Source organism: Equus przewalskii, chromosome 7 (assembly GCF_037783145.1).
Source record: "Equus przewalskii isolate Varuska chromosome 7, EquPr2, whole genome shotgun sequence".
Classification (NCBI taxonomy): Eukaryota; Metazoa; Chordata; class Mammalia; order Perissodactyla; family Equidae; genus Equus; species Equus przewalskii.
Window position 1 is genome coordinate 31,158,279 of NC_091837.1, and position 26,119 is coordinate 31,184,397.

The 26,119-nt window shown below is 44.7% G+C and overlaps 1 protein-coding gene across 14 annotated transcripts in view; it reads right to left on the reverse strand.

Moving 5' to 3' along the window:
- ZNF605 (zinc finger protein 605) overlaps positions 1–26,119 on the reverse strand; it is a 49,846-nt gene that overhangs the window by 5,750 nt on the left and 17,977 nt on the right. For 13 of the 14 annotated variants that reach the window (XM_070629438.1, XM_008534017.2, XM_070629436.1 and 10 more), the window contains one exon: positions 20,969–26,035. In XM_070629438.1, the coding sequence (XP_070485539.1) occupies positions 24,180–26,035 (1,856 nt within the window). In that variant the 3' untranslated portion in view covers positions 20,969–24,179. Of the gene's footprint in view, positions 1–20,968; positions 26,036–26,119 lie in introns of those variants that run through there. The other variant, XM_070629442.1, reaches the window with a different exon arrangement.

Genomic DNA, 26,119 nt, shown 5'->3' on the forward strand with positions numbered 1-26,119 from the left:
CTTCACAATGCAAGGCAACATATAATGGAATGAGATGTCTAAAGTGCTCAAACAAACAAAAAGTTCTAGAATTTTATTTCAGGAAAAATCCCCTTCAAAGGGCAGCTGCATGGAGATATGTCAGCATGTGTCCACCAACACTGAAGGACTCACCAAGGAGGGCGGGCCCCCCGCAGTGGGGGGAGCAGGGAGGGGGAAGCCCAGCAGAAGGGCTTCACTTTTGTGCCTGAGCGCTTGGGTGTGGAAAGCAGGAGAGGAAAGCCTCATGGAAATTCACAGGCGCATGTCCTCCGATGCCCAAGCACCGGGAGCATCAGGCAACCAATCCAAAAGATGAAAGGAAAGAGAGACAAGGGACAAATGGGACAAATGGCAAGATGGCAGACTTGAACCCAAACGTACCAATACTTACTTAAAATGTTAATGGATTAAAGAAACATTCCAAATAAAAGACAGAGATTATTAGACTGGAAAAAAGTAAGACCTAACTATAGGCTACTTACAGGAGACACACTTAATTATAAAGGTACAAATAGGGGCCGGCCTCATGGCCGAGTGGTTAAGTTCACGTGCTCCGTTTTGGTGGCCCAGGGTTTCACTGGTTCGGATCCTGGGTGCAGACAGGGCACCACTTGTCAGGCCATGCTGAGGCGGCGTCCCGCATGCCACAACTAGAAGGACCCACAACTAAAAATACACAACTATGTACTGGGGGATTTGGGGAGAGAAAGCAGGAAAAAAAATAGGTACAAATACATTAAAAGTAAAGTAAAGGAAAAGATAATATCACACAGACATTTACCACAAGGAGACCAGAACAGCTACATTAGTGTTAAACAAAGTAGGTTTCAAGACAAGGAGCATTGCCAGAGATAAAAGAGGACATGTCATAATCACAAAAGGGTCAATTCATCAAGAAAACATAATAATCCTAAATGTGCATACATTTAATAACAAAGTTCAAAATACATGAAGCAAAAACTGACAAAAATAAACGGGAATAGAGTTTCAGTTTTACAAGACGAAAAAAGTTATGGAGAGAGATGGTCATGACGGTTGCACATTATCAAAGTATTTAATATCACTCAAGTGTTCACTTAAAAATAGTTAACATGGTAAATTTTAGGTTATATGTGTTTTATTACAGTAAAAAAACAGAAAAAAAGATGATCACTAATAATTTAAAAATGTAAATTAAAACAACAAAGATGCCATTTTTCATCGATCAGACTGGCAAGGATAAACGTTGCTAAGACGCAGTGCTGGTGAGGCTGTGGGGAAGAGTCAGCAAAACACTGTCGATAGGATGTAAATTCGAACAAGCTTTTTGGAGAGCAATTTCGTCATCTCTATTAAATGTACACTTGCATGGCCTTTGACCCAGCAATTCCACTTCTAGGAATTTATTGTACATAAACTCTTAAACAAATCCTCAAAAAAAATGGAATTAATAAAAGGTGAAATAGACAAACCTATAATTAGAGCTGGAGGTTTTCACATGCCTCTCTCAATGACTGATTGAGCAAGTAGAGAAAAATCAGTAAAGATATAAAAGAAGTGAACATACTATCAACTGATTTAACCTGACTGACATCAATTGAACATTCCACCCAGCAACACATTCTTTTTGATGCACACGGATTATTCCCTGAGATGCTGGACCATAAGACAAGTCCCAAAGGACTGATGCCATAAGGAGATGTTCTCTGACCACAATGGAATAAAATTAGAACTTAATAACAAAAAGATATCTAGAGGGGGCTGGCCCCGTGGTCGAGTGGTTAAGTTCGCGCGCTCCGCTGCAGGTGGCCCAGTGTTTCGTTGGTTCGAATCCTGGGCACGGACATGGCACTGCTCATTAAACCACGCTGAGGCAGCGTCCCACATGCCACAACTAGAAGGACCCACAACTAAGAATATACAACTATGTACCAGGGGGCTTTGGGGAGAATAAATAAATAAATAAATAAATAAATAAATACAATATTAAAAAAAAAAAGATATCTAGAAAAGTCCTCACCTCAAGTATCTAGAAATTAAGCAACACACTTCTACATAATACAGGGGTCAAAGAAGAAATTACAATGAAAATATTTTGGACTTAACTATAATGAAAGCAAAATAGACCAAAGAAACCACAGTCCTGGGGCACAGCAGTGAAGAGGAAAACCAACAGCTTCAGAGAGCTCTCAGGTGGTCCGTTTCAGACACGCCCCAGCCATGTACCCATGGCTCCTTGCACACAAGACATGCACTGAACACATGTTCAGTTCACTGCTTTAACGGTTATCTGTATCATGTTGCTCATCTAACTGTAAGATGTGACTCCAGTCAGATCAATTTGATACGTGAAGTAGCTAAACTCATGCATGGCTTCTGAGAATGATTAGATAAGTAATGTGATCCAGACTTACAATTAGTGGTGTGCTGATAAATCAATTTTTTTTGAAAAACAGAGCCCTAATTTGTAGCATTTGCTAATATCTGTGTTGTAAATATTCCCACCATGGCTGATTGCAAGCTACACAAGTTTAATAACTGGTTTGCAAATTCCTCAGTGTTTAACTACCGGCTCTTGCAAGCAGGTATGAGCTGGCTGGAACATACTACTGGTAATTTTTTAAAAAATGGTTTCAAGCTAAACAGAAGACCTGCATTTTACATCCTACATAGGTTATCACCCCTAGAAAAATCAGTATATTGATTTTGAGACAAATATCCTTTTTTTTTTTTTTTTTTTTGCTGAGGAAGATTCACCCTGAGCTAACATCTGTGCTAATCTTCCTCTAATTTGTATGTGGGTCCTGCCACAGCATGGCTGCCAACAAGTGGTGTAGGTCTGCGCCTGGGAACTGAACCCGGGCCACTGAAGTGGAGCCTATCAAACTTAACCACCAGGCCATAGGACCGGCCCCTGAAACAAATATCTTAATGCAAACAACACAAAAGTCCCACGTCTCTTTTCTTCAACCATTATATTGATCCATTAAAAGGAAACAACTAGAGTTAATATTAATACTTGAATGGAAAAAAAACCAATACATTGGCCACATAGCAGAATGAATCTGGGAGAAGAGGACATTTGTAGTCTGAATTACCAAACTGAGGAACTGCAAGAATGAAGATGAAAAGAAAAAGAAGTCAAATATATTAAAGTTTTTAAACTTGGAGGATAAATCTAGAAGAAAATATACATCAAGGAAGTATCCCAGAACTAGAGAAAATGAAGAATAAAGCGGAGGAAACAGTCAGTGAAATAAAAGAAGAAAGTTCCCAGAAGTTGCAGGCAGACAAGAGCCTTCCAGCTGAACTCAGTCAAGACTGTGAACAAAAATTTTACATGCAGACACATCGGTGTGAGATTACAGAGCATCAAGGATACAGAGAGCAGTACAAATCAAACCCACAATGGGTACCATTCACACACACTAGCACGGCTACAACCAGACAACAAGCGCTGGTAAGGAGGCGGAGACGCTGGAACCCTTGTACGTCGCTGGTGGGACTGTAAATCGAACAGCCACTTCAGAAAAACAGGTCATCAGTTCATCAAAATGTTAAATATAGTTACCACATGAAGCAGCAATTCCATTCCTAGGTGTACGCCCAAGAGAACAGGAAACAAAACATATACACAAATATTCATAGCAGCATTATCCAGAATAGCCAAAACACGGAAATAACTCAAACGTCTAGCGATTGATGAACTGATAAAATGTGGTATAGTCATACAAGGGAGTACTATTCTACAATAAAAAAGAATAAAGTATTGACACACGTCCCAACTTGAAATTAAGCTACATGAAAGAAACCAGTCACAAAAGACCACATATTGTATGATTCCATTTATATGAAACGGGTAGAATGGGCAAATCCATAGGAAACAAAAGCACATTTGCGGTTGCCTAGAGCTTGGGGGTGGGGAGTGGAGGGAAAAATGGGGAGTACCTGCTAATGAGCACAGGGTTTCTTTTTAGGAGGATGAAAATATTCTAAAATTAGATTGTAGCTGCACAATTAAATGGGTGCAGAACCCTCAAAATATACTAAAAAACATTAAATTGTTCATTTTACTTGGGTGAATGGTATGGAATCACAATTTAGGAATAAATAAGTAAATTACTCACCTGGGACCTGGTCATTTTCTGCTACTCGTGGGAAATGGCCCTGCTCTATCCTGTGAATCTTCTGGAGTGTCTTAATGCTCAGGTTAGAGGTCTCTGGTCAGAACTGTCTTTGCCAAGGTGAATCCCTGGTCCCGGGACCTTCTCCTCTTTATCTCAAGCCAGTTAGTTCATGGAAACTGGAATCTGTTGAATCAGTGGCAGATTCTCTTTGGTTGAGGCAGACTCTTTGGCATCTAAATCTCTCTCTTGCTGAAAACTCACCTTCATTTAAAGCCCAAATTGAGTTTTCTATCGACTCTAAACAGAGTTAACAAGTACCCCAAATACTGGAGTATGCAAAAAGAACCCCACAGCATTAACAGCAGTGTTTAACGCAAGCACTCTGCAAAAACACCAAAAGCCCCTGTTAACTCCATGATCATCTGTGAGACTCACTCAATACCTCCTCCATAAATACCTCCTGAAGATGCCTGGTATAAATTATTACACGCTGGGGATTAACTGTGTTTCAGGGAAAGAACCCGAGATATGGCATAAAACAAAGAAAGTTCAATCCGAGCTTTTTCTCTTGCTGGCCACATGCTTCTAAGCAAGGCACTTCACTCTACAGAGGCCGCGGGTTTGGTTTTGTTTTCTTTTCAAGTGGTGATGGAACCACAGACCACGTGGGATGCTTGTAAGGATTAAAGGAGATATGGAGACGAAAGTGCCTACTAAAGACTTAAAATAAGAGGTGGAAGTAGAATGATTAACACAAGGGGTTTCTGGAGCCTCAAGGTGTATATGGGAATCCTGCCTTTGCCACTGGAGTCCCCGTCAACTCTTTAACTTGAAGGGACCAGCATCCCCTTCTTTCCGTGCTTGGATTGCAGTAGGCCCTCTGGCCTGGCCTGGCACCACACGGGAACAAGAGAAACAGCGCAAAAGCCAAAACCAGAAGCGCATGTGAGGGGATGGAGGGGATGAGTCAGGTGGGATGGTCTGAGAAAGGCCTGCCGCTGAATTCCAGAACTCTCGTCTCACACAAGCGTCCACAGCACAGCACAACACTCCGGAAGGCCTGAAGACTCTACCTGATTTTCTTGGTGACAAGGGTGGGTGACCCAGAAAATTGGGTACTACTCTATCATCCTCTCTGAAAGTGAGTGAGGAAGACAGAGTGTGTGTTTGTGAGACACAGAGCAAACAGGAAATGAGGACATCACTTTCACTGTCAAATAAAGGCAAGTAAAAGAGGAGAAGTGAATCCATCAGTTCATTAAATGAACAATTCAACAGACAGTTTCTCCTTAAAATACAACAAAAGTTTGGGGCTGGCCCGGTGGCCGAGTGGTTAAGTTCGCGTGCTCCGCTGCAGGCGGCCCAGTGTTTCGTTGGTTCAAATCCTGGGCGCGGACATGGCACTGCTCATCAGACCACGCTGAGGCAGCGTCCCACATGCCACAACTAGAAGGACCCACAACGAAGAATATACAACTATGTACTGGGGGGCTTTGGGGAGAAAAAGTAAAAAATAAAAAAAATCTTAAAAAAAAAAATACAACAAAAGTTCACTTTAACCTCATAATGTTCTTGAGAGTTCTAAATTAGTTAATACATGTGAAGAGTTTAGAACTGTGTACGGCACATAAACATTTAGTAAATGCTAGTTAGCGCTATTATATGATATGATTATAGAGAAATCAGAAAACACATATATGCTAAATAAAGAGACGGTTGTTATCCATAATCCCATTACTTCAAAGGTACCTCTCTCATAAGGTGGCAGAAACCATGCTGACAGGGAGCTAGCCTCATGGTCGAGTGGTTAAGTTCGCACACTCTGCTTTGGAGGCCCAGGGTCTCCCCAGGTCGGATCCTGGGTGCCGACCTGCACACTGCTCATCAGGCCATGCCAAGGTGGCATCCCACAGAGAAGAACTAGAAGGACCTACAACTAGAATATGCAACTGTGTGCTGGGGGGCTTTGGGGAGAAGAAGAAGAAGAAAAAAAAGAAGATTGGCAACAGGTGTTAGCTCAGGTGCCAATCTTAAAAAAAAGAAACCATGCTGACATTATTACAAAAGTGTGATCTTATAGTCTTTTTAAATTTTTGAACCGGCTTGTGTGCTATACAGTGAATACATTTTCGGACCAAAAAATATATCCATAGACCTGTTATTATACCATATCATAGGCCACTCAATCGTTCTCAATTACTAACCTCTAAATAACTCCTAATTCCTCACTCCATACTCCGCCATGCATTATCTCTATGGGTCCCCCAACCATCAACTCCCATGGGTCTCCCTGGACATGAACTGCACAGGCCTTCAAAGACTCATGCCCAGAGGTCTCCCCAGCTGCTCCCTCCACAGTCAGCTCACTGACTCCCAGACCAACCAACACCTGGTATCCAGGCGTGCCTCGTCTCCAACCGCTGACCCCGACGCCACTCAATTATTATCCTCAAAGATGTCCCAATCACTTCCCCTAATCAACCACCTGCAAAGACGCTTTCATCACTTACTCCACCAGTCACATCCCCAGCAAGCCCTGCAATTCCCCATCACTCAGACCCAGTGTGCCCATCACTAACTCTCACACGATCCCACTACTTATTAACCCCACAGGCTTCCTAATGACTCATCCTATTGTCCCCACAAACTGTCTCCTCAACTGTCCATATCTACTATGTCCCCAAGCAGTCATTCCCATAGCCCCCAATTACTCACGGCCAAATGTCTGACAATCTGTGACCTCCATCCACAGGCTACCAAATCATTCAGCCCACCGTTCCCCAATCACTTACTCTTCCAATGCCTGATACCCAGGCCTCCTCAATCACTCAGCCAGATAAAGCTCCCCAATCAATTATCCCTAATAGTCCTCAATTCCTCACCCTTCAGGCATCCTAATCACTGGTCTCTCAATTCCCCAGCCACTACATAGGCTGACATCCAGCACTCACTTCCTCCATGAGCCTATAATTACTGATACACACAGCCCTCTCCCATCCCCTACCCCCACAGTCCTCCAAAGCCACTCAGCCCTGAGGCACAATAATAAGTTAATGAGAGAAAACCTCCCTCCAATAATGAAATCCATAGTCTCTCCATTCACAGAACTCTCACAAGCCCCAGCAATCCCCAAACCATACAAAACCCCAGTCACTCACCCCACAAACATTAAACTTCACGGTCCTTCCAAACAGCAAATTCCAGTTGCCCTTCACTGACCCCATGAGGCACTCCCCAGATGCCCCAACCACTGACACCCTGAAGGCATCGAAGTCCAGACCTCTCACCTCTAAATCACCGACGCCCTTAAACCAACTCAGACCCCAAGGCCCCAGTAATTCACTCCCCGCAGGCACCTGTAAAGCACCAATGCTCTGCGTCCCCCATCATCTATCCCGGGAGCTGTCCAATCACTGTCTACAGACGCCTGATTACAGACCCACAGACCCCGAACACCGGCCCTAACAAGTCCACATGCACGCATCCCTCACCACCTGCAGTCACCGAGAGCCACTCCCCAGTCTCCCCAGCTCCCCCAGTCATTCATCCCCACAGGCCCCCAACTGCGCACCTCACCCCATCCCGACCCCACAGACCCTTTCCGCACTCGGCCCGACCCAGCTGTCCCGCTCCAATTCATAACGTCCGCAGTCCGACACTCAATGACCCTGCAAAGGCCGAATCACCCAACCCCCGGGGTCCTCGGCCAAGGTCTCCACGCTCTCACCCCCACTGCCCGCCGCCCCGGACCCCACTGACCCCAACGCCGCCCCACCAGCCGCCCGCAGGCCTTCCTCGGACTGGCTTGGGCGCGCCGGGGACACCGCGGGACCCTGGCGGACACGGAGGCTGCCCCCGCCCCGCACACCCTTACCCGGCGGCCCGCAGGCCGAGATTGACGCGGTCCCGCCGCGGAGGTGTCTGCGCAGAACTACATCTCCCAGAGTCCCGCTCGCTCGGGGACTGCATCTCCCAGAGGGCTCTGCGGCGCGCCTCGCCGTAAACCGCGGGCGCGTCTTGGCGCGGTGGGCCGGCCGCGGGCCGGGCGTCTGCCGTCCCTGCCCTGGGAAGTCCCGCGGGGGAGCTGACCTGCAGCCCAGAGACGGACGGTGGTGAGCGGTAGCGCAGGGGAAACGCTGCCTCTCCAGTGTGATTACTGATGTAAGAAATTTAGGTCCCGTACTGCGAAACGGAGTCCCCCACTACCTTAACAAAAAAGAGTAGAAGTAAATGAATTAGGCATTAAATTGAGCAAATTGGGAGAAAACAAAAGTCACCTCTGGGAAGCAGGAGGAATTCAATTCATGAAAGCAGAAGTTAAAAATGAAAATGACTAGAGCTGATACATAAATCTAGCTCTTTGAAAGTTTATGTAGTTAAATCATTACAAATCCAAGTCAAGGAAAACGTGAAGAGCGCACAGATTCGCAAAATTGGGAATGAGAAAATGGACGTAACCACATAAAAATAAGATGCGGAGCACCTTTGCCTGGCTCAATACTACGCTGGAAATCAGTGTGAAATGAATTCTTTCCAAGCAATATTTAGATAACCATAGTTAAGTTAAAAGAGAAAATCTTACAGAACAGTAACTTGATAAAACGGAAAACGTTTTCAGACATACCCACCCAAAAACACCAGGTTCAAACATTTTAACTGCTGAATTTTTAAAAATCTTTAAATAGTAGGTAATTCTAACAATAAATTGTCGCAGTGAATGTAGAAAGAAGGAAAGCCTCCGTCCTCATGTTACAAAGCCAGGGTCACCCGCGTACACCTGACAAAGGCCCCAGCAACAAAGCCCAAACCAAAACCCACACCTACAGACACCTATAGACATTTATGCAAAAATAAGAGAAAATATTGACAAATTGAATAGGCGTATCTATTTAAAATACACCGTGACTAAATGGGGTCCACTCCAGGGATTCAAGAATTCTTCAGAACTAAGAAAACTATTGGGGCCCATTGATGGCATAGTGGTTAAGTTCACACCTCCCACTTAGGCTTCTGGATTTGCAGCCCATCCAGGTGGGGACCTTCACCACTGGTCAGCCTGCTGAGGCAGCGACCCACATATAAAATAGAGGAAGACTGACACAGCTGTTAGCTCAGGGCTAATCTTCCTCAGCAAATAAAATAAATAAAACTATTAATAAATCCACCATATTAACATATCAAGGGGGGAACCATATGATCACTTCCATAGATGGTTAAATAGGCATTTGATAAATTTTAATGTCCATCTAGATTTTTAAGCCCTTAAAATTGGAATGATTATATATTAGCTTAACATGATAAAAATAAATAAATGGAGCATTCCCATTAAATCACAAGCATTCCTATTAAAATCAGGAACCAGACACTATTGTCACTATTTTTCTATTTAATTTGTAAACATTTTTTTAACATAATTTTTTTTTTTTTTGAGGAAGATTAGCCCTGAGCTAACATCTGCTGTCAATCCTCCTCTTTTTGCTGAGGAAGAGTGGCTCTGAGCTAACATCCATGCCCATCTTCCTCTACTTTATGTGTGGGATGCCTGCCACAGCATGGCTTGCCAAGCAGTGCCATGTCCACACCCGGGATCCGAACAGGTGAACCCCGGGCCACCAAAGCAGAACGTGTGCACCTAACTGCTGCACCACTGGGCCGGCCCTGTAAACATTTTTAAATCCACAGATGTACTGAGAATAATGTACAGACACAAAAGTATCTATCACCCCCAAATTATTAAAAATATTTGTTCATATTTGCTTTTAAATATTTTAATAAAAGAAATGAAACATTATGTAATCAGCTGTTTATTAGCCCCAGACATCTGTCCCACTTATCAGTCCCATTCCCTTTAGCCGTCCCTCCCCAGCCCTTCCGTTCAGTGTATCTATAGCTACACTACACGTAGACTATATGTGATGATGTTGTCCTAGTCCATTCGGGCTGCTATAACAAAACACCACAGACTAGGTGGCTTATAAACAACAGAATTGATTTCTCACAGTTCTGGAGGCTGGAAGTCCAAGATCAAGGCGCCAGGAGATTCCGTGTCTGGCGAGGGCCCTGCTCCAGTTCGTAGATGCTGGGTCCTCACATGGCAGGAGGAGCAGGGAGCTCTCAGCCCTCTTTTCTAAGGGCGGGAATCCCGCTCACAAGCCTCCATCCTCAGGACCTGGTCACCTCCCAAAGGCCCCTCCGAGAACCATCACACTGGTGCTTAGGTTTCGATATATGAATTTTGAGAGGGCACCATGTTCAGTCTATAGCAGATGTTTTCTGTTTCAATTTACATGAATGACAGGTGAGCTGTAGCATTGTTTTGATCACTTTTCAAAACTCAACATTAGGTTTTGAGAATTGTCTATATGGATGATTATACATACAGTTCATGCCTTTTAACTACAGTATAGTGTTTCATTTTATGAGTACACCATAATTTATGATCTGATTGTTGGATATTTAGTGCTTTTTGTTTGTTTGTAGTTTTTAGTTTTGGTTTGTTTTTACTATGTCCTGGCCCAATCAGCCTACTTGTCCCTCACCAGTGACAAATCTGTAATTCAACAAACTTCTTTCATGAACTCATTGCAATGAGAGAAGCTAAACACCTGGGAAAATGTCGGTCATCTCTCGAAACAAAGGAAGAGATTAATATTTACAGGATTTAGGCAAAAGGTGAAATGAACTCAAGCAGTGTTTTTTTTTCCAAGCAAATTCTTTTTTTTTTTTTGGTCAAGATTGGCCCTAAGCTAACATCTGTTGCCAATCTTTCTTCTTCTTCTTCTCGCCAAAGCCCCCCAGTACCTAGTTGTATATTCTAGTTGTAGGTCCTTCTGGTTGTGCTATGTGGGATGCTGCCTCAGCATGGCCTGATGAGTGGTGCCATGTCCGCACTGAGGATCCGAACCAGCGAAACCCCGGGCCGCCGTAGTGGAGCACGTGAACTCAACCACTTGGCCACAGGGCGGCCCCGAAGCAGTGTTTTGATAATACAACAAGGCTCTGTGTAAAGGGTACAACATCAGGCCTGGAATGTCTGGTTTCCTAGGAGACTACAAAGTTAAGGTGACAATGGGCGGCTGTGTCCAGACCACACTTTACCTGAAGCTCTGCCCCTGGGCTGGGAATGAGGTTGCTTCTCTGGGTCAAAGTGATTTAGATCCTCCAGGCAAGAGCGGGACATTTTATTTTTACTGACACACTTACAAACAGCAAAGTTTATGATTTTAGAGAGAAAGTTTTCTCAGTGAGGAAGAAAGCAGCAGCTACTCAAAGCGGGCTCCTTATGAACATTTCCAGCTTGTCCGTGGGAGAAACACTGTTTCTTGCTAACTTTGCAGCTGGCTGAATGTATGTCTGCCCTGCCAGCCCAATGACTGGCAATCGTTTACTTTCTCAATCCAAACTAAATTTTATTTTTGCAACTTATTCAAACATTGCTTCAGGGAACATTCTTATACATATTTCCTTGTATTCACGTGGAAGTGTTTCTTTGGGGCACAAGTAAACTCCTGGCTGTATCATGTGAATATCCCCCGTTTCACCACATATTGCCAATTCCTCTGCAAAGTGCACTATGACCAGCAATGGACGAGAGCTCTTGTTAGGCCACTTTCCACATGTTCTGTGAAGAGCTTTGCCTATTTTTGTATTGGGTTATTTGACTTTTGCTTATAGATTTACAGGAAGTCTTTATTTAATATATTCTAGATACTAATTCTGTGTAATTATTCCAAGTTCCTTCTGATTGGCTGCTAGTCTTTCCATTTTGTTTGTGGTGGTTTTTTGTTGTACAGAAGATTTGAATTTGATACAGTGAAATTTATCAGTCACTTTTTTTTTTAAGATTTAATTTTTTTTCTTTTTTTCTCCAAACCCCCCTGGTACATAGTTGTGTATGTTTAATTGTGAGTCCTTCCACTTGTGGCATGTGGGACGCCGCCTCAGCATGGTTTGCTGAGTGGTGCCATGTCGGTGCCCAGGATCTGAACCGGTGAAACCCTGGGCCTTGAAGCAGAGCGCGTGAACTTAAGCACTTGGCCACAGGGCCGGCCCCCTATCAACCAGTTTTTATTGTGAATTGTACTTTTTCTGACTTGCGTGGGAAATCCTTCTCAAGAGAGTTAGACAGCAGCATGCTAAAGGCAGATCTGACCCCTTCCTGGCTGGAAAGGCGGTATCTTAGAATGACATGTATTGTCAGCTTTCAGTACAAATAGTTTGTCAGATTAAGGGAGTTTCCTTCTACTCCTAGTTTGAAAAGAATTTTCTTTCCTTTCATTTTTTGACATTGAATATTAAAATTTTCAGACTGCTATTTTCTGCATGTATTGAGAGGATCATATAGTGTCTATTTTTTAATTTGTTGATTTGGTGAATTACATTAAGAGATTTTCTTTTTTTTTCTTTTATTGCTTTTTCTCCCCAAATCCCCCCAGTAGATAGTTGTATATTTTAGTTGTGGGTCCTTCTAGTTGTGGCATGTGTGATGCCGCCTCAGCATGGCCTGACGAGTGGGGCCATATCTGTGCCCAGGATCCGTCCAAACTGGCAAAACCCTGGGCAGTCGAAGGAGAGTGTAGGAACTTAACCACTTGGCCACCCAGGCCGGCCCCTAAGAGATTTTCTAATGTTCAACCATCTGCGTATTTTTGGGATGAACCCAAATGATCATGTAAGTATATAAAAATATGTCTATTGTGGACATACGTGAACACATCTAGATGCATGGATATTGCTTAACTCTTGTTGACATTTTATTGAGGATTTTTGACTCTCTATCTACGAGTAGGACCAACTGTGATATTCTTTTTTTATGGCTTTTGTTTTTTTTTTTTTTAAGTTAATAGCCCATTTTTTTACAGCAGTGTCAGCTTTACAGAAAAACTGACTTGAAATTCCCCCCTCCCCGTTTCCCCTGTATTTACACCTTATATTACCATGGTGCACTGTCACAACCGAGGCACTAGTTTGTTGTTAGCGCCGTCAAGTTGATTCCGACCCCTAGCAGCCCTGTGGACAGCAGAGTGGAGCCCTGCCGGTCTTCTGCGCCAGCCTCTCACCTTCTGGCGCTCTATCAGATAGTGCTCCGCTGCTGTTCACAGGATTTTCACGGCTGATGCACTCATATGGACACATTATCACTAACTAAAGGCCATGGTTTAGAGTTCACTTTTTGTCTTCGACATTCCATGAGTTTCAACAAAGATGTGTCCACCATTACAGCGTCATACTGATTAGTTTTACTGCCCTAAAGGTCCCCTAGGCTCCGCCTGTTTGTATCTCCGTTCCTCACCCTCCGCTCCTAGCAGCCACTCATCTTTTAACTGTCCTCAAAGTTTTGCCTTTTCTAGAGTGTCACATGGCTGAGGACATTTTTAAATTGGGTTGAGCACTAATCAGGGCTCCCCAGAGAAGGATATATCTATATCTACCTCTCTCTATATTTTTGCTTGTTATTAGGTCATTTGACAAAATTGGAATATGGACAGTATATTAAATAATGGAATTGTATCATTAAAAGTTGATAATTATACTGGGGTTATGTAAGAAAATACCCTTTTCTTAGGAAATACATGTTCAAGTATTTAGGGGTGAAGGTCCATTTATGCAATTCTCAAGTAACATCATGCACACATACACCATACACGCGTGGGGGGAGGGAAATAACAAAGCAAATGGGGGGAGTTGTTTACAAGAGGTGAATCGCGGTAAAGGATATTCTCATTCATGCAACTTTTCTATGAGCTTGAAATTTGGGTTTTTTTTCCTAAAAAAAAGAAATAAAATCGGTCAAAACAAACGCTTACCATTGAGAAACATCAGAACACTGGGGACAAAACCAAAACGTGCCAGGCTTCCCGGGAGGGGACGTGGCAGACGAGGGTTAGCACCAGACAGGCTGCGCGCTGGAAGCAAGCGACGCGGGGCCGCGCTGCAGCCTCGGACTCCCCGCGCCAGCGCGTCAGCACCGCCCGCCGCCCGGGCACGCGGCGGGGGCTGTTCCGGAAGCAGGGGCGGCGGGAGGCGCGTCCTCCGCCCGCAACGAGGCAGCAGGCAGCGCCCCGGCCGCCGGCGCACGAGGGACGCGGGTCGGTCTCCTCCGCGCCGCCCCCCGGCCCGGGCCACCTCGCGCCGCAGCCTCAGCGGCGGGCACGGCGCGACCCCCGGCTCTGCGGGCGGGCTGTCCTCCCGGCGGGCGGCCGGCTCCGCGTCCACGCCCCGCAGGGCACGGGCGCTCCGGGGTCTCCTCCCGCGAGCCCGTCCCACCAGGGGCCCCTGTGGCCTCTAAGCCTCGCCGCCTCCCGCCCCCGACGCTGCCGCACCGGGGCCAGGGCTTCAACAGGCAAACGGGCCACAAACATGCGGCGCATAGCAGCAGCGTGCATCTGACGCAAATAGCACTGAAAGCAGCGGGGATATTTCTCGTTTTAGTTTGTTAATCAAAGGAATTTTAAATAGACTAGGTTCCATCGTCAGATGTAATGTTTGATGAGTACCAAACACCACCAGCGGATTTAGGGAGCTCCTTTCTATTCTTAGGATTTTTCCTAAAGAAGGAATTGGAATTGAATTTTATCGTACACTTCTTCTGTTTCTCATCTTTAAATCTGTTAATGTGAATGTGTTAATTAACAGTAATAGATTTTCCAGTTAACCCACTGTGTCAATCCCAGGGTAAACTCACTTGTCACGTTGTTTTAATATCTTACTAGATTTAGTTTGCTAAAGTTATTTTGGATTTATTGATGTTCAAAGTGAGTTTCATCTCTCTATATATTTTGTGATAAAAGTATTCATTTGATCTAAATTTTCAAATTTTTAGCCTAGAGTTGTTATAGTCTCCTCTAATTTTTCAAAACTCTTTCATTAGATATTGTTTACTGCTTATTTCTCTCAAGCAAGCTTTTTGAGAGCTGCATCATTTAATCAGCCTTCAAAGAATCTATTAATAATTTTGTTGAGAAACTCTAGTATATGTTGACTTTTTCTACATCAGTAATTTATTTTGTCCTTTCCATTTAGCTAATTTGATTAATGTGCTGTTCTGAAATAGTGCAAAGCCCGTGTTTATTTCAGTATTCCAGGGCCCATTTCTCTATGCTCCGGCCTTCCCTTCTTTACTAGCTTCCTCTCCACTTCCTCCTCAGGAGCCACAACAGCACCTCACGCACCCGTGGGTGGTGCTGCCCACCTGCTCCCCACCAGGTCCAGCCTGTTTGGCTGACTCCTGGGCCCTGACCTCACCGTTTAGGGTCAGGTGTAAATGAGTTCAGTTGTTCCAACTGTGCGTTTTCATTAAGCATCTGTGTTTTCCCATGATTATGTTACATCAGGGATAATTATTTCATTAACAGGGCGCTGACCCTGTGGTGTGGTGGTGAAGTTCAGCACACTCTGCTTCGGTGTCCCAGGGTCTCAGGTTCAGATCCTGGGCATGGACCTACACCACTCATCAGCCATGCTGTGGTGGTGACCCACATATAAAGTGGAGGAAGACTGGCACAGATGTTGGCTCAGGGCTAATCTTCCTCAGCAAAAAAAAAAAAAAAAAAAAGAAAGAAAAAGAAAGAAAGAAAAGAAAAAGAGGAAGATTGGAACAGATGTTACCTCAGGGCTAATCTTCCTCAGCAAAAAGAAAAAAAATCACTTCATTAACAAAATTTTTCAAATTATAAAAGCAAGACATGATCATGATACATCGCGTAGAAAATAGGCACATATAAAAAAGAATTTGCCTTTAATCACACTCCTCTGAGACACGCAGTTTAAATCATGATACATCCACTGTACTTGCAGTTGGCTAACCACTCTTCGAATGATACAAAAACCACTTTTTTTTTTTTTTCTGAGGAAGATTAGCCCTGGGCTAACATCTGTGTCAGTCTTCCTCCACTTTATATGTGGATCACCACCACAGCATGGCTGACAAGTGGTGTAGGTCTGCACCTGGGATCCAAACCCACAAACCCAGGCTGCTGAAGCAAAGAGTGCTGAACTTAACCATAGGCTGCAGGACCAGCCCCTGAACCACCATTCTCCATCATCCCTCTACTGCAGGCTATGGCAACTGTGCAGATGTGAATAATTAGAGGGGTGGGAATGGGAATGGACATGAAATTGAACAGGACATGCTGAAACAAGAAGAGGACTGGGTTCCAGACCATATCAGGAAATGAGGGTGAGGAGCAGGACTGAGGTGTCCAGAATGCGAGACCGGAGGAATGCTGGTTCCAGCAACAAAATTAAGACAGAAGGATTTGCAGCTTGGGAAGGGATGTCATAGTGAGACCATTTATTTCAGAATTGTAAGAGGTCTATGTATTCAAAAAATTAAAAATAGAATGACCATATGATCCAGCAATTCCACTTCTGGGTACACACCCAGAAGAATTAAAAGCAGGGTCTCAAAGAAACATTTGCACATCCATGTTCACAGCAGCATTTTTCACAATAGCTAAAACGTGGAAGCAACTGAAGTGTCCATCGATGGATGAATGGATAAACAAAATGTGGTCTTTCTACACAATGGAATATTATTCAGCCTTAAAAAGGAAGGAGATTCTGACACGCTGCAACACAGTAGGATCTTGAAGGCATGATGCTAAGTGAAAAAAGACAGTCACAAAAAGACAAATAGTGTATGATTCCCCATCTATGAGGTACTTAGTGTAGTTAAATTCAGAGACAGAAAATAGAAGGGTGGGAGCCAGGGGAGGGAGATGGAGAGTTAGCCATCAATGTGGACAGAGCTTCAGTTTCACAAGATGAAGAGTTGTGGAGATGAATGGTGGTGATGGCTGCACAACATTATGAATGTATTTAATACCACTGAACTGTTAACTTAAAAATGGTTAAGATGATAAATTTTATGTCATATGTATGTTGGCACAATAAAAAAATGAAGAAAAAGAGGTCTATATACTATTTTTTACTTTGGTCTCATGAAGAACCTTGGAAACAGCTAAGGCAGGTGTCATTCCTACTTTAGTCAAAACTCTTGACTGCGGGGCCGGCCCGGTTCACACATTCTGCTTCGGCAGCCTGGGGTTCGCTGGTTCGGATCCCAGGTGCAGACATGGCACTGCGTGGCAAGCCATGCTGTGGTAGGCGTCCCTCATATAAAGTAGAGGAAGATGGGCATGGATGTTAGCTCAGGGCCAGTCTTCCTCAGCAAAAAGAGGAGGATTGGCAGATGTTAGCTCAGGGCTAATCTTCCTAAAAACCCCCAAAAAACCCTCTTGATTGCAAGACACAGAAGGCAACTAAAGCAGAAAAGAATTAATTAGGAAACAAACAGAAAATTTGACGGTGGAAACAACCTGAGGGACAATGATCCGTACCTCAAGTGCCATCATCAGGACTTTTTCCTACCCACTCATTCATTCCTCTGCTTCGTTCTAAGGTTTGGAATCCCTCATCCTAGCTGAAGACACGGTTCTCCCTGCACGTAGTAAGGACGAACAGGAGCAGCTCCACCTTCTGGTTTTCAAACCCAAAGGGAGGCCACTTCTCCCCAGCATCCATTTACACGATCCGGGTAAATACACTTCCTGAGTCACACACAGAAAACCTGGGCAGTCACTGTGGCCAAAAGGAGAGGACACGCCTTCGACCAAGTGGGTCAGAGTCGTACTTGCCATAAGGAGGGGAGCCATGATCAAGATAAATGGACTGGACAGACACTGTAAGACCACCATAACTCCATTTAAATTTTACCGATTGGGAAATTGGAGCTCAAAAAAGCTTAATTTGTCAAAAACCACACAGTAGTAAAATGGCTAACACTGCACATAAGGTATGCCTTCTGGGTTCCCGGTCTGACCAGACCCTCAGTCCTTCTGGCTTTGGTTGGAGCTACTTGAAGAAACAGCTGTTTTAAACAGGGGTGAATACAGGGTAGCAGTTGTATGATAAAGAGGTTCGTTTCTAGGGAGACAGAAGGGTTCCAACCCACTCTGCCACCTGGTAGCGGTGTGACCTTGAGTTACGACAGTAGCTTAGTGAGTGATAAATGAGGTGACAGTAAAAAATACATAAAGCACTAAGCAGAGAGCCGACCAGCACAGGCACCAAGGAGCCACTGCGTCAACAAGTGCGTCAGGGATCTCTCCTTCCTTTCACGAGAAAGCTTCTCCACAAGGCCGGAGGCGTGCCATGACACCCATTCAGGCATAACCAGAGCAGGCCTGCTTGCACGGGAACTGCGGTGTGGGAGGAAGGACGCCCAGGCACTTGGTCCCCTAGGCAGCGTCCTGGACACGCAGATGTGGAGTCCAGGCCTGGCACCGCCAGCGACTGTGATCTGTGGCAGGACACTGCCCCTCTGTTTAGTGGGGATTTGGATTAGGTGGAATCTCATGGAGTTTCCAACCTCAATGTCTACGGTCCTGCCCAGCCCCTCCTGTCCCGAGGGCACGGGGCAGACGTGGACCAGCCTGCACACTGTGCCTCATCACTGCGTTCCTTGAGGTTATGTGCTCGGTACAGCTAGGCTGTGAGACTCCTGCTCATAGAAGCTTCAGAGCGTTAGGGCAGTCCCGGTTTGGTTTGCAAACAAGCAGGCCCCTGGCCCTCTGCGCAGCCCCAGCCCCCAGGCCGGTGAGCGCAGGGCCGGGCAGAGTGTTGACGGAGCACCACCAGCCGCAGCTGAGCGGAGAGGTGCTCTTCTCTTTACGTTCATGACGTGCGGAAACTGGTGAGAGTTCAGATTCAGTTTGGATATCGAGGTGGAATGGAAACTAGAGTTCACTGTGCCAATGATCACACGCACACAGATTACCTCCAACAGTTTACTCAGTAACCACGTGTGTACAGGAATGTTCCTGTCAAATAGAGCACAGGGGCAAGTGTCAGCAAAAGCTTGAGCTAACAGCTGCCCACACGCCCCTGATCTCCAGAAGCAGCAGGCAGTGGAGACAGACGTGAGCAGCTCACAGAGGTCGCTCCGCAGAGAACAGCAGCCTGACGTTTCTCCTCAGCCAGGTGCCCTATCCTCATACGAGAACCACAGCTGGTCCCAGATCTCAGACATCATCACTTGACACGTTCTTCTTATACGGACACATCATACACAGTAGGAGACATGTGTGCACCTCACTGAGGCCCACAGAGCTGCCCTGTGGCCACCACGGTTGGGGATAAACCCACACTCCTGTTTGGATGGCTGCAGTGGGAGCAGTCCATGGTTTAATGCTCCCTGCACAGGATCACTCTCTAACAAACACGAAAAAGCTAACCCACAGGGCCAGCCCCATGGCATAGTGCTTAAGTTTGTGTGCTCTGCTTCGGCGGCCAGGGGTTCGCAGTTTTGGATCCCAGGCGTGGACGTACACAGCGCTCATCAAGCTGTGCTGTGGTGGGCGTCCCAGATATAAAGTAGAGGAAGATGGGCACAGATGTTAGCTCAGGGCCAGTCTTCCTCAGCAAAAAGAAGAGGACTGGCAGTAGTTAGCTCAGGGCTAATCTTCCTCAAAAAAAAAAAAAAAGAATTGCAAAAAAAAAAGAGAGGCAACAGATGTTAGCCCAATGCCAATATTCCTCACCATAAAAAAAAAATTAACCCATTTCCTTATCTTTTCGTGAATCTGAGCTTGATGCGTTTTTTTATAAATAATTTTAATGAGAGGAATGCTTTAAATGAGAATCTCAAGTTACAGATGTCCCTCTTTGTTTCTTTGTTTCGTCTTACCAGTGACTGCGTCCATAGCAGTTCTCTGTTGGCATCTTTGATCACTTAGGTGCTCACGTATTAGATAAATGTGGTGTTCCTTGGTTTATTTAATCTTAACATTCTGAAACTAAGTCTCAATGACAAGATGTCAAGACTACCTGGATACAATAAATAATAATTGTGATCCAAGTTGTAAAACCCCACAAAGAAAATATAGAATTATCAGAGAGCATCACCAAGTCTACAGATTTAGCCTCAAAACAAATTGACCACCTATCAAGGGATGTGAGTTCACTGAGCGGGAGGGCGCTGGGAGCACACTGCGCAGTGCGGAGGAAAGTGTACTTTGGAAATAGCTTAGTCACATTTCATTCTTTTGAGCTGTCATGAGATGCTACATTGCCTGCTTCTAAGTTGCAGACAGACATCATGAGATAAATAAAATTTTCTAAGATAATGAGAGTGAGAATGGCCTTTCCCTTCACTCTGGCGAATAAAGGGGACCAGGGTGAACCCTTATGGTGGAAACCATTTTACTCTCCTGTATAGGTCACATGGTACCATTACAGAGAAACCACTGCAGGTAACTGTCACATGCTGTATTCCAAACGTGATCAGGTCTCAAACTACTGACTGCATTTGCCGGCTAATGCCCTAACGGCAGGAGCAGAGTGGTACTCAAGTTTATTAACACAGACGGCACTGTGAATGCTGCCTCCCAGGTTATACAAAACGGAAAACCTGCATGAAGAGCTCCTTCAAAATGCAGATTGAAATGCAAATCCAACTGGAAGAGAAAATACCGCTGTGTAGCCCAATGGCAACTATTTCCTTCAGCAGAGGTTCATATGCCAGCAGGAGAGAATGACTGGGGGACAGAGGAAGAGAAAGGTGACATTCTTAAGAGTGTTAGACAAATGACAGGGATGGTGCTGTCGACACTGGCCTCTTTGGCAGTCCATTTCAACCTAACATTATGCTTCCTGAGATTCTAAGTGAAGCGACTCTGGTTTAATCTTAGAAAAGCAGATTGTCTTCTTGGCCTAGTGTCAGTGATGGAACCGGTGTGAAGCCTGTGAAAGGTTCTCTGTGGTAATTTTGACAACTGAAATGGAAAACCTTGTCTGTCGGTCACCGACTACATGAACTATACATAATAAAAACAGCAGAATATGGAATGAGGATATTTTAATTGCACAGCACAATTTTTAAAATGAGAGTACTGGAAGATATGATACATTATTCTTTTCTTCACTCAGTAACTGGTTATCTTTTTTCTTGTCTGTACATATTTAACATAAATAACAATGCTTTCTTGTCAGTTGTTTGGCTAACCCAGAGGTAGCATAAGACTCCATAAATATTTCAGTTTCTATTACTGAAGACGGGTTTAGTAATAACCACAAGACCACCTGCATACGGAGCAGATGGTAACAATCTCCAGAGCCATGTACACATGCAGTAAAACGAAACAAAAAACACAAAGAACTTTGTTATACTTTCTACTGAATTGTTAAAATACAAAGAGAAAATATTAATATAGTGTGGTAAATCTTGACAGATGTCAATCTATGCCCTATGAGGCACACGTACCAGTAACTGATGCTCAAAATTTTGTTAAACGCTCATCATTTAAATACATGGCACAGAAGACAAATGGTAAACTCAAAATATTAACTCAAGAACATTTAATAAAGGGACTATTTAAAGACATGTGTTCAGAATTAAGGAAACCAACCAGGGATGGTGAGGCACCCAAAGCAGTTACCGCCCTTAAGTATGAAGAGCAGGGAGACAGAATTTCGTTACTGAAAGCCGAGGGATTGAGGGCCATGGAAGAGGGCGGCCCAGTGGAAGCTGCAGTCACACAAGAGCAAGATGCTGCCAACACCATGGCCCGGAGGAGGAAGGGAGAGGTGATCAACACACTAACCTCTCCACCGGCCACACACCTCTCGTCCCAGCTCCCCCACATTCAAGCTCACGCAGGACCCTCAAGACGCTGTCCCGGAGGACAGCCTCGAGGAGCAGAGACGGGGGGAATTGGGCCTGGAGAAGCAGAGGACGGTCAGCACATACACAGATCCACGATACGTACAATCCAATTGTGCAGCTGCTACAAGGACAAGTCATCCGGAGCCCCGAGGACACAGGTTCTGACTCAGATGATGCAGTCTAGCCAGCTCTTTTTCAAGATTAATGCTTAAGCGCTACTGATGGCAAACGCCCTACTTCTAAACAGATCATAACCAAAATACATTCTCATCCCTAGGCTTGAAGGAGTCAATCGCTTTTTTGAAAGATTCTAAAATGAGGAAAAAACCTTTTCTATTTACCCACGTACTCGCCATTTTCAGAACGCCTCATTTCCTCATTTAGATCCAAATTCCACTTAGTATTATTTTCCTGCTGCCCAAAAAGTTCCTTTAATGTTTCCTGAAGGGAGGTCTACAGGTGATAAATTATCCTTGATTTTATTTTTCTGAGAAAGTCTTTTTGGCTTTCATTTTTGAAAGGTGTTTTTGATGAGTAATGGAACTCTGGATTGCAGGGGTCCTGTTTTTCTTTCAGGAATTTAGAGGCGTGGCTTGGCTGGCTTCCAGGCTGCACGGTCCCGGCCAGAGGCCTCCCGCCATCCTTGTGCTGAGTCTGTTCTCTTCTCTAGGTGCTTTATTCGTGGTTTTCATCGATTTGACTATGATGTCCACCGGCATGATTTTCTTTATATTTTTTCTGTTTTGGGTTCTGAGCTTCCTGAATATGTAGAGTTATACTTTTCAGCATATGTGGAAAATTTTCAGCCATTATTTATTCAAATTCTTTCCTCTGCCCTTTGTCTCTCTCCTCTCCTTCTGGAACTCCAGTTATACGTGGATGACACCACTGTATTCTCCTGGCTCTTTTTTTCCCCAGTCTTTTTTTCTCTGTGTACATCACTTGCGTAGTTTTTATTCCTACTCTTCAAGTTCAATGACATTTTTTCTTCTTCTATGTCTAACCTGTTAATTCTATCTAGCAGGGTTTTTTTTCCTAATTTTCGGAGATTGTGTTTTTCATTGTGAGAAGTTCCATTCGGGCTTTTTAAAATATACCTTCCAGTCAGGTTTCATCAAATTCATGTTTTCCTCTACTTTCTATTTATAATAGCTATGTGAACATCCTTGTCCACTAATTCCAACCACTTCAATCTCATCTAGGCCTCTTTCTATTGATGGATTTTTCTCCTGGTTACAAGTCATATTTTCCTGCTTCTTTGCATGCCAGGTAAGTTTTTGGATGTCAGACACAGTGGGTCCAAAGTAGCTTTTAATCCAGAGTTAATTACCCTCACTGGCAATATACTCTTCTGGGAATTCTACCTGATGCCCCACATGCTAAGCTGTTTCCACTCTGGCTGGTGAGAACGTGAACTGTCCCCAGCCTGCTCCGAGTTCCAGGAACTTTGGGCCTGCTGCTCCCCAGCACTACTTCTCCTGGTCTCAGGAAGTTTCCTTCACACACATCCAAATCAGTACTAAGCTGAGAGACTCAAGAGGACTCCTTGCAGATTTCTGCAGCCCTCTCTCTTGGAAACTCCCTCCTCTCCAGTACTTCCCTGCAGATTCTAGCTACTGTGGCCTCCCCAAATGCCAATGCAGCAAGTCTATTCAACGCAGCAGATCACGGTTGTTCTCTTCCCTGCAGTGCAGCCTGGGAACGGCTCCAGGCAGCAGGTGGGCAATCGTAGGTCCCGCCTCAACCTGTCCACCTTCTGCCAAGGAGCAAAACCTGTGCTTGTTATCTGTCTAAAAACCATTATTTCATAAATTGTGCAGTTTCTAGCCGATTAAGATAGGAGAGTTACCCACCACAGCAGAAAGCAGAAGTCTTCACACTTCAAACACATCTACCATTTAAAAACCTTTACAATAATTTATATACAGTAAACACAACTTCTTTATAGACTTATTTCAATAGGATCATGCTTACGAAATTCTTGAAGTTACTGGGCCTACTCCTCAGTGTGAAATCTCCAATATACAGCATTTAGTGTTTTCTGCGCACACGTGCTCTTGAGTGCACCGTCGTCATCCTTCCTCTATGAAATCTTTCACTCACTTTTTATAACAACAGAGTTTTCCTCCTGTTTAGGTCTTCTAAATGTTTAATGAGCTGTTGCTTCTGACTAAAAGGCTCTGTGCTATCACAATATTGATAAGACTTCCACAGTGTGGGGCCATCTGTGTGTAATAAATGGCGTCTTCTGGGAGAAGGCTTTCCTATACGGTCTACTGTTCTAAAAGCTCTTTCCTTCCTGAATTCTGTTTAGTGAGACTTACCTTTGCAATGACAGTTTTGTCAACAGTCAGCGCAGTGACAGTGTTTCTCTCCTGCCTGTGTGCTCAGAAGGGCGGGGAGGCGCGACAGCTGCCAGCAGGCTTCCCATGCTCGCTGGACTCACGTGGCTTCTCCAGGACATGAGTCCTGTGATGTGTCATGAGCTGTGACTTCCTGCTGAAGGCAGTCCCACACTCAGTGCACCCATAGTATTTATCTCCTGTGTGAATTCTCTGATGCCGCATGAGGTGGGACTTCCTAGTGAAAGACTTCCCACACTCACCACATTCATAGGGTCTCTCTCCTGTATGAATCCTCTGATGTATAATGAGCTGTGCCTTCTCAAAGAAAGCTTTGGCACAATCACTGCATCCATAGGTTTTCTCTCCTGTATGATTTCTCTGATGCTTAATGAGCTGCACTTTCTGAACAAATGCTTTCCCGCATTCACTGCATTCATAGGGCTTCTCCCCTGTATGAATTCTCTGATGCCTCAGAAGTTGTGGCTTCCAGGCAAAAGCTTTCCTACATTCACCACACTCAAAGGGTTTTTCTCCAGTGTGGGTTCTCTGATGGTGGATGAGGCTTGACTTCTCGCTGAAGGCTTTTCCACACTCACTGCACTCATAGGGCTTCTCCCCTGTGTGTGTCCTCTGATGGGACATCAGGCTTGACCGCTGCGTGAAGGCCTTCCCACACTCACTGCATTCATAAGGCTTCTCTCCAGTGTGAGTTCTTTGATGTGTTAGGAGCTGTGACTTCCCAAAGAAAGTTTTCCCACACTCAACACATCCATAGGGTTTCTCTCCCAGATGGGTTTTCTGATGTCTGATCAGCTCCGACTTCTTGAAGAAGGCCTCGTCGCAATCGCCGCAGTGATGGTTCCTCTCTCCTGTGTGAGTTATTTGGTGTTTAACGAGCTGTGGTTTTCTGATGAAGGCTTCTCCACACTCCCTGCACTCATAGGGCTTCTCTCCTGTGTGGATCCTCTGATGCCTAATGAGGAGCGAGTTCCTGCTGAAGGCTTTTTCACACTCACTACATGCATAGGGTTTCTTCCCCGTGTGAGTCCTCTGATGAGTAATAAGCTGCGACTTCCAAAAGAAGGCTTTCCCACAATCACCACACTTATAGGGTTTCTCTCCCGTGTGCATTCTCTGATGGGAGATGAGCTTTAGCTTCTGAGAGAAGGCTTTCCCACAGTCACTGCAGCCGTAGGGCTTCTCTACTGTGTGAGTTCTCTGATGTCTTTTAAGCTGGGACTTCCTGCTGAAGGCCTTCCCACATTCGCGGCAGCTGTAGGGCTTCTCTCCCGTGTGAGTCCTCTGATGTAAAACGAGCAGTGACTTCCTACTGAAAGCTTTTTGACACTCACCACACCCATATGGTTTTTCTCCTGAATGAGTCCTTTGGTGAATAGTGAGCAATGACTTCTGGGAGAAGGCCTTCCCGCACTGGCCGCAGCCGTAGGGCTTCTCCCCCGTGTGAGTTCTCTGATGCACAATGAGCTGTGACTTCTTGCTAAAAGTTTTGCCACATTCCATGCATAGACAGACTCCTGACTGCGTTATCTGGCTTGTAATGAGCCACGACTCCTTCCTGCTGGCTTTTCTACATTTACTGTAACCACGGTATTTTATTCCACTGTGGGGTCTATCAGGTTTGATATAGACTAACGATTTCTTATTGAGCTCATCAAGTTTCTTTCTTCCACAGTTATTTTTTGGAATAAGAAAATCAAAAGGATGTTTCAAACTTTTTTCACCTGTGTCACATTTATGAGGCCTCATTCCTAAATGAACAAAGTTAATGCTGGAATGAAATATTTTCCCAAAAACATCATATTCATGGCCTCTCTCCATACCTTTGTCTTGATTATCCTGGTGCCACATTTTGAGATTATCATCTAGCCAGACTTCTTCTAAAAAGGAAAAAAATGAACCCATACTGTGTGAATCCCTCAATGATTATGCTTATTGAAGAAAACTTCTGAAATGGAGCCTAG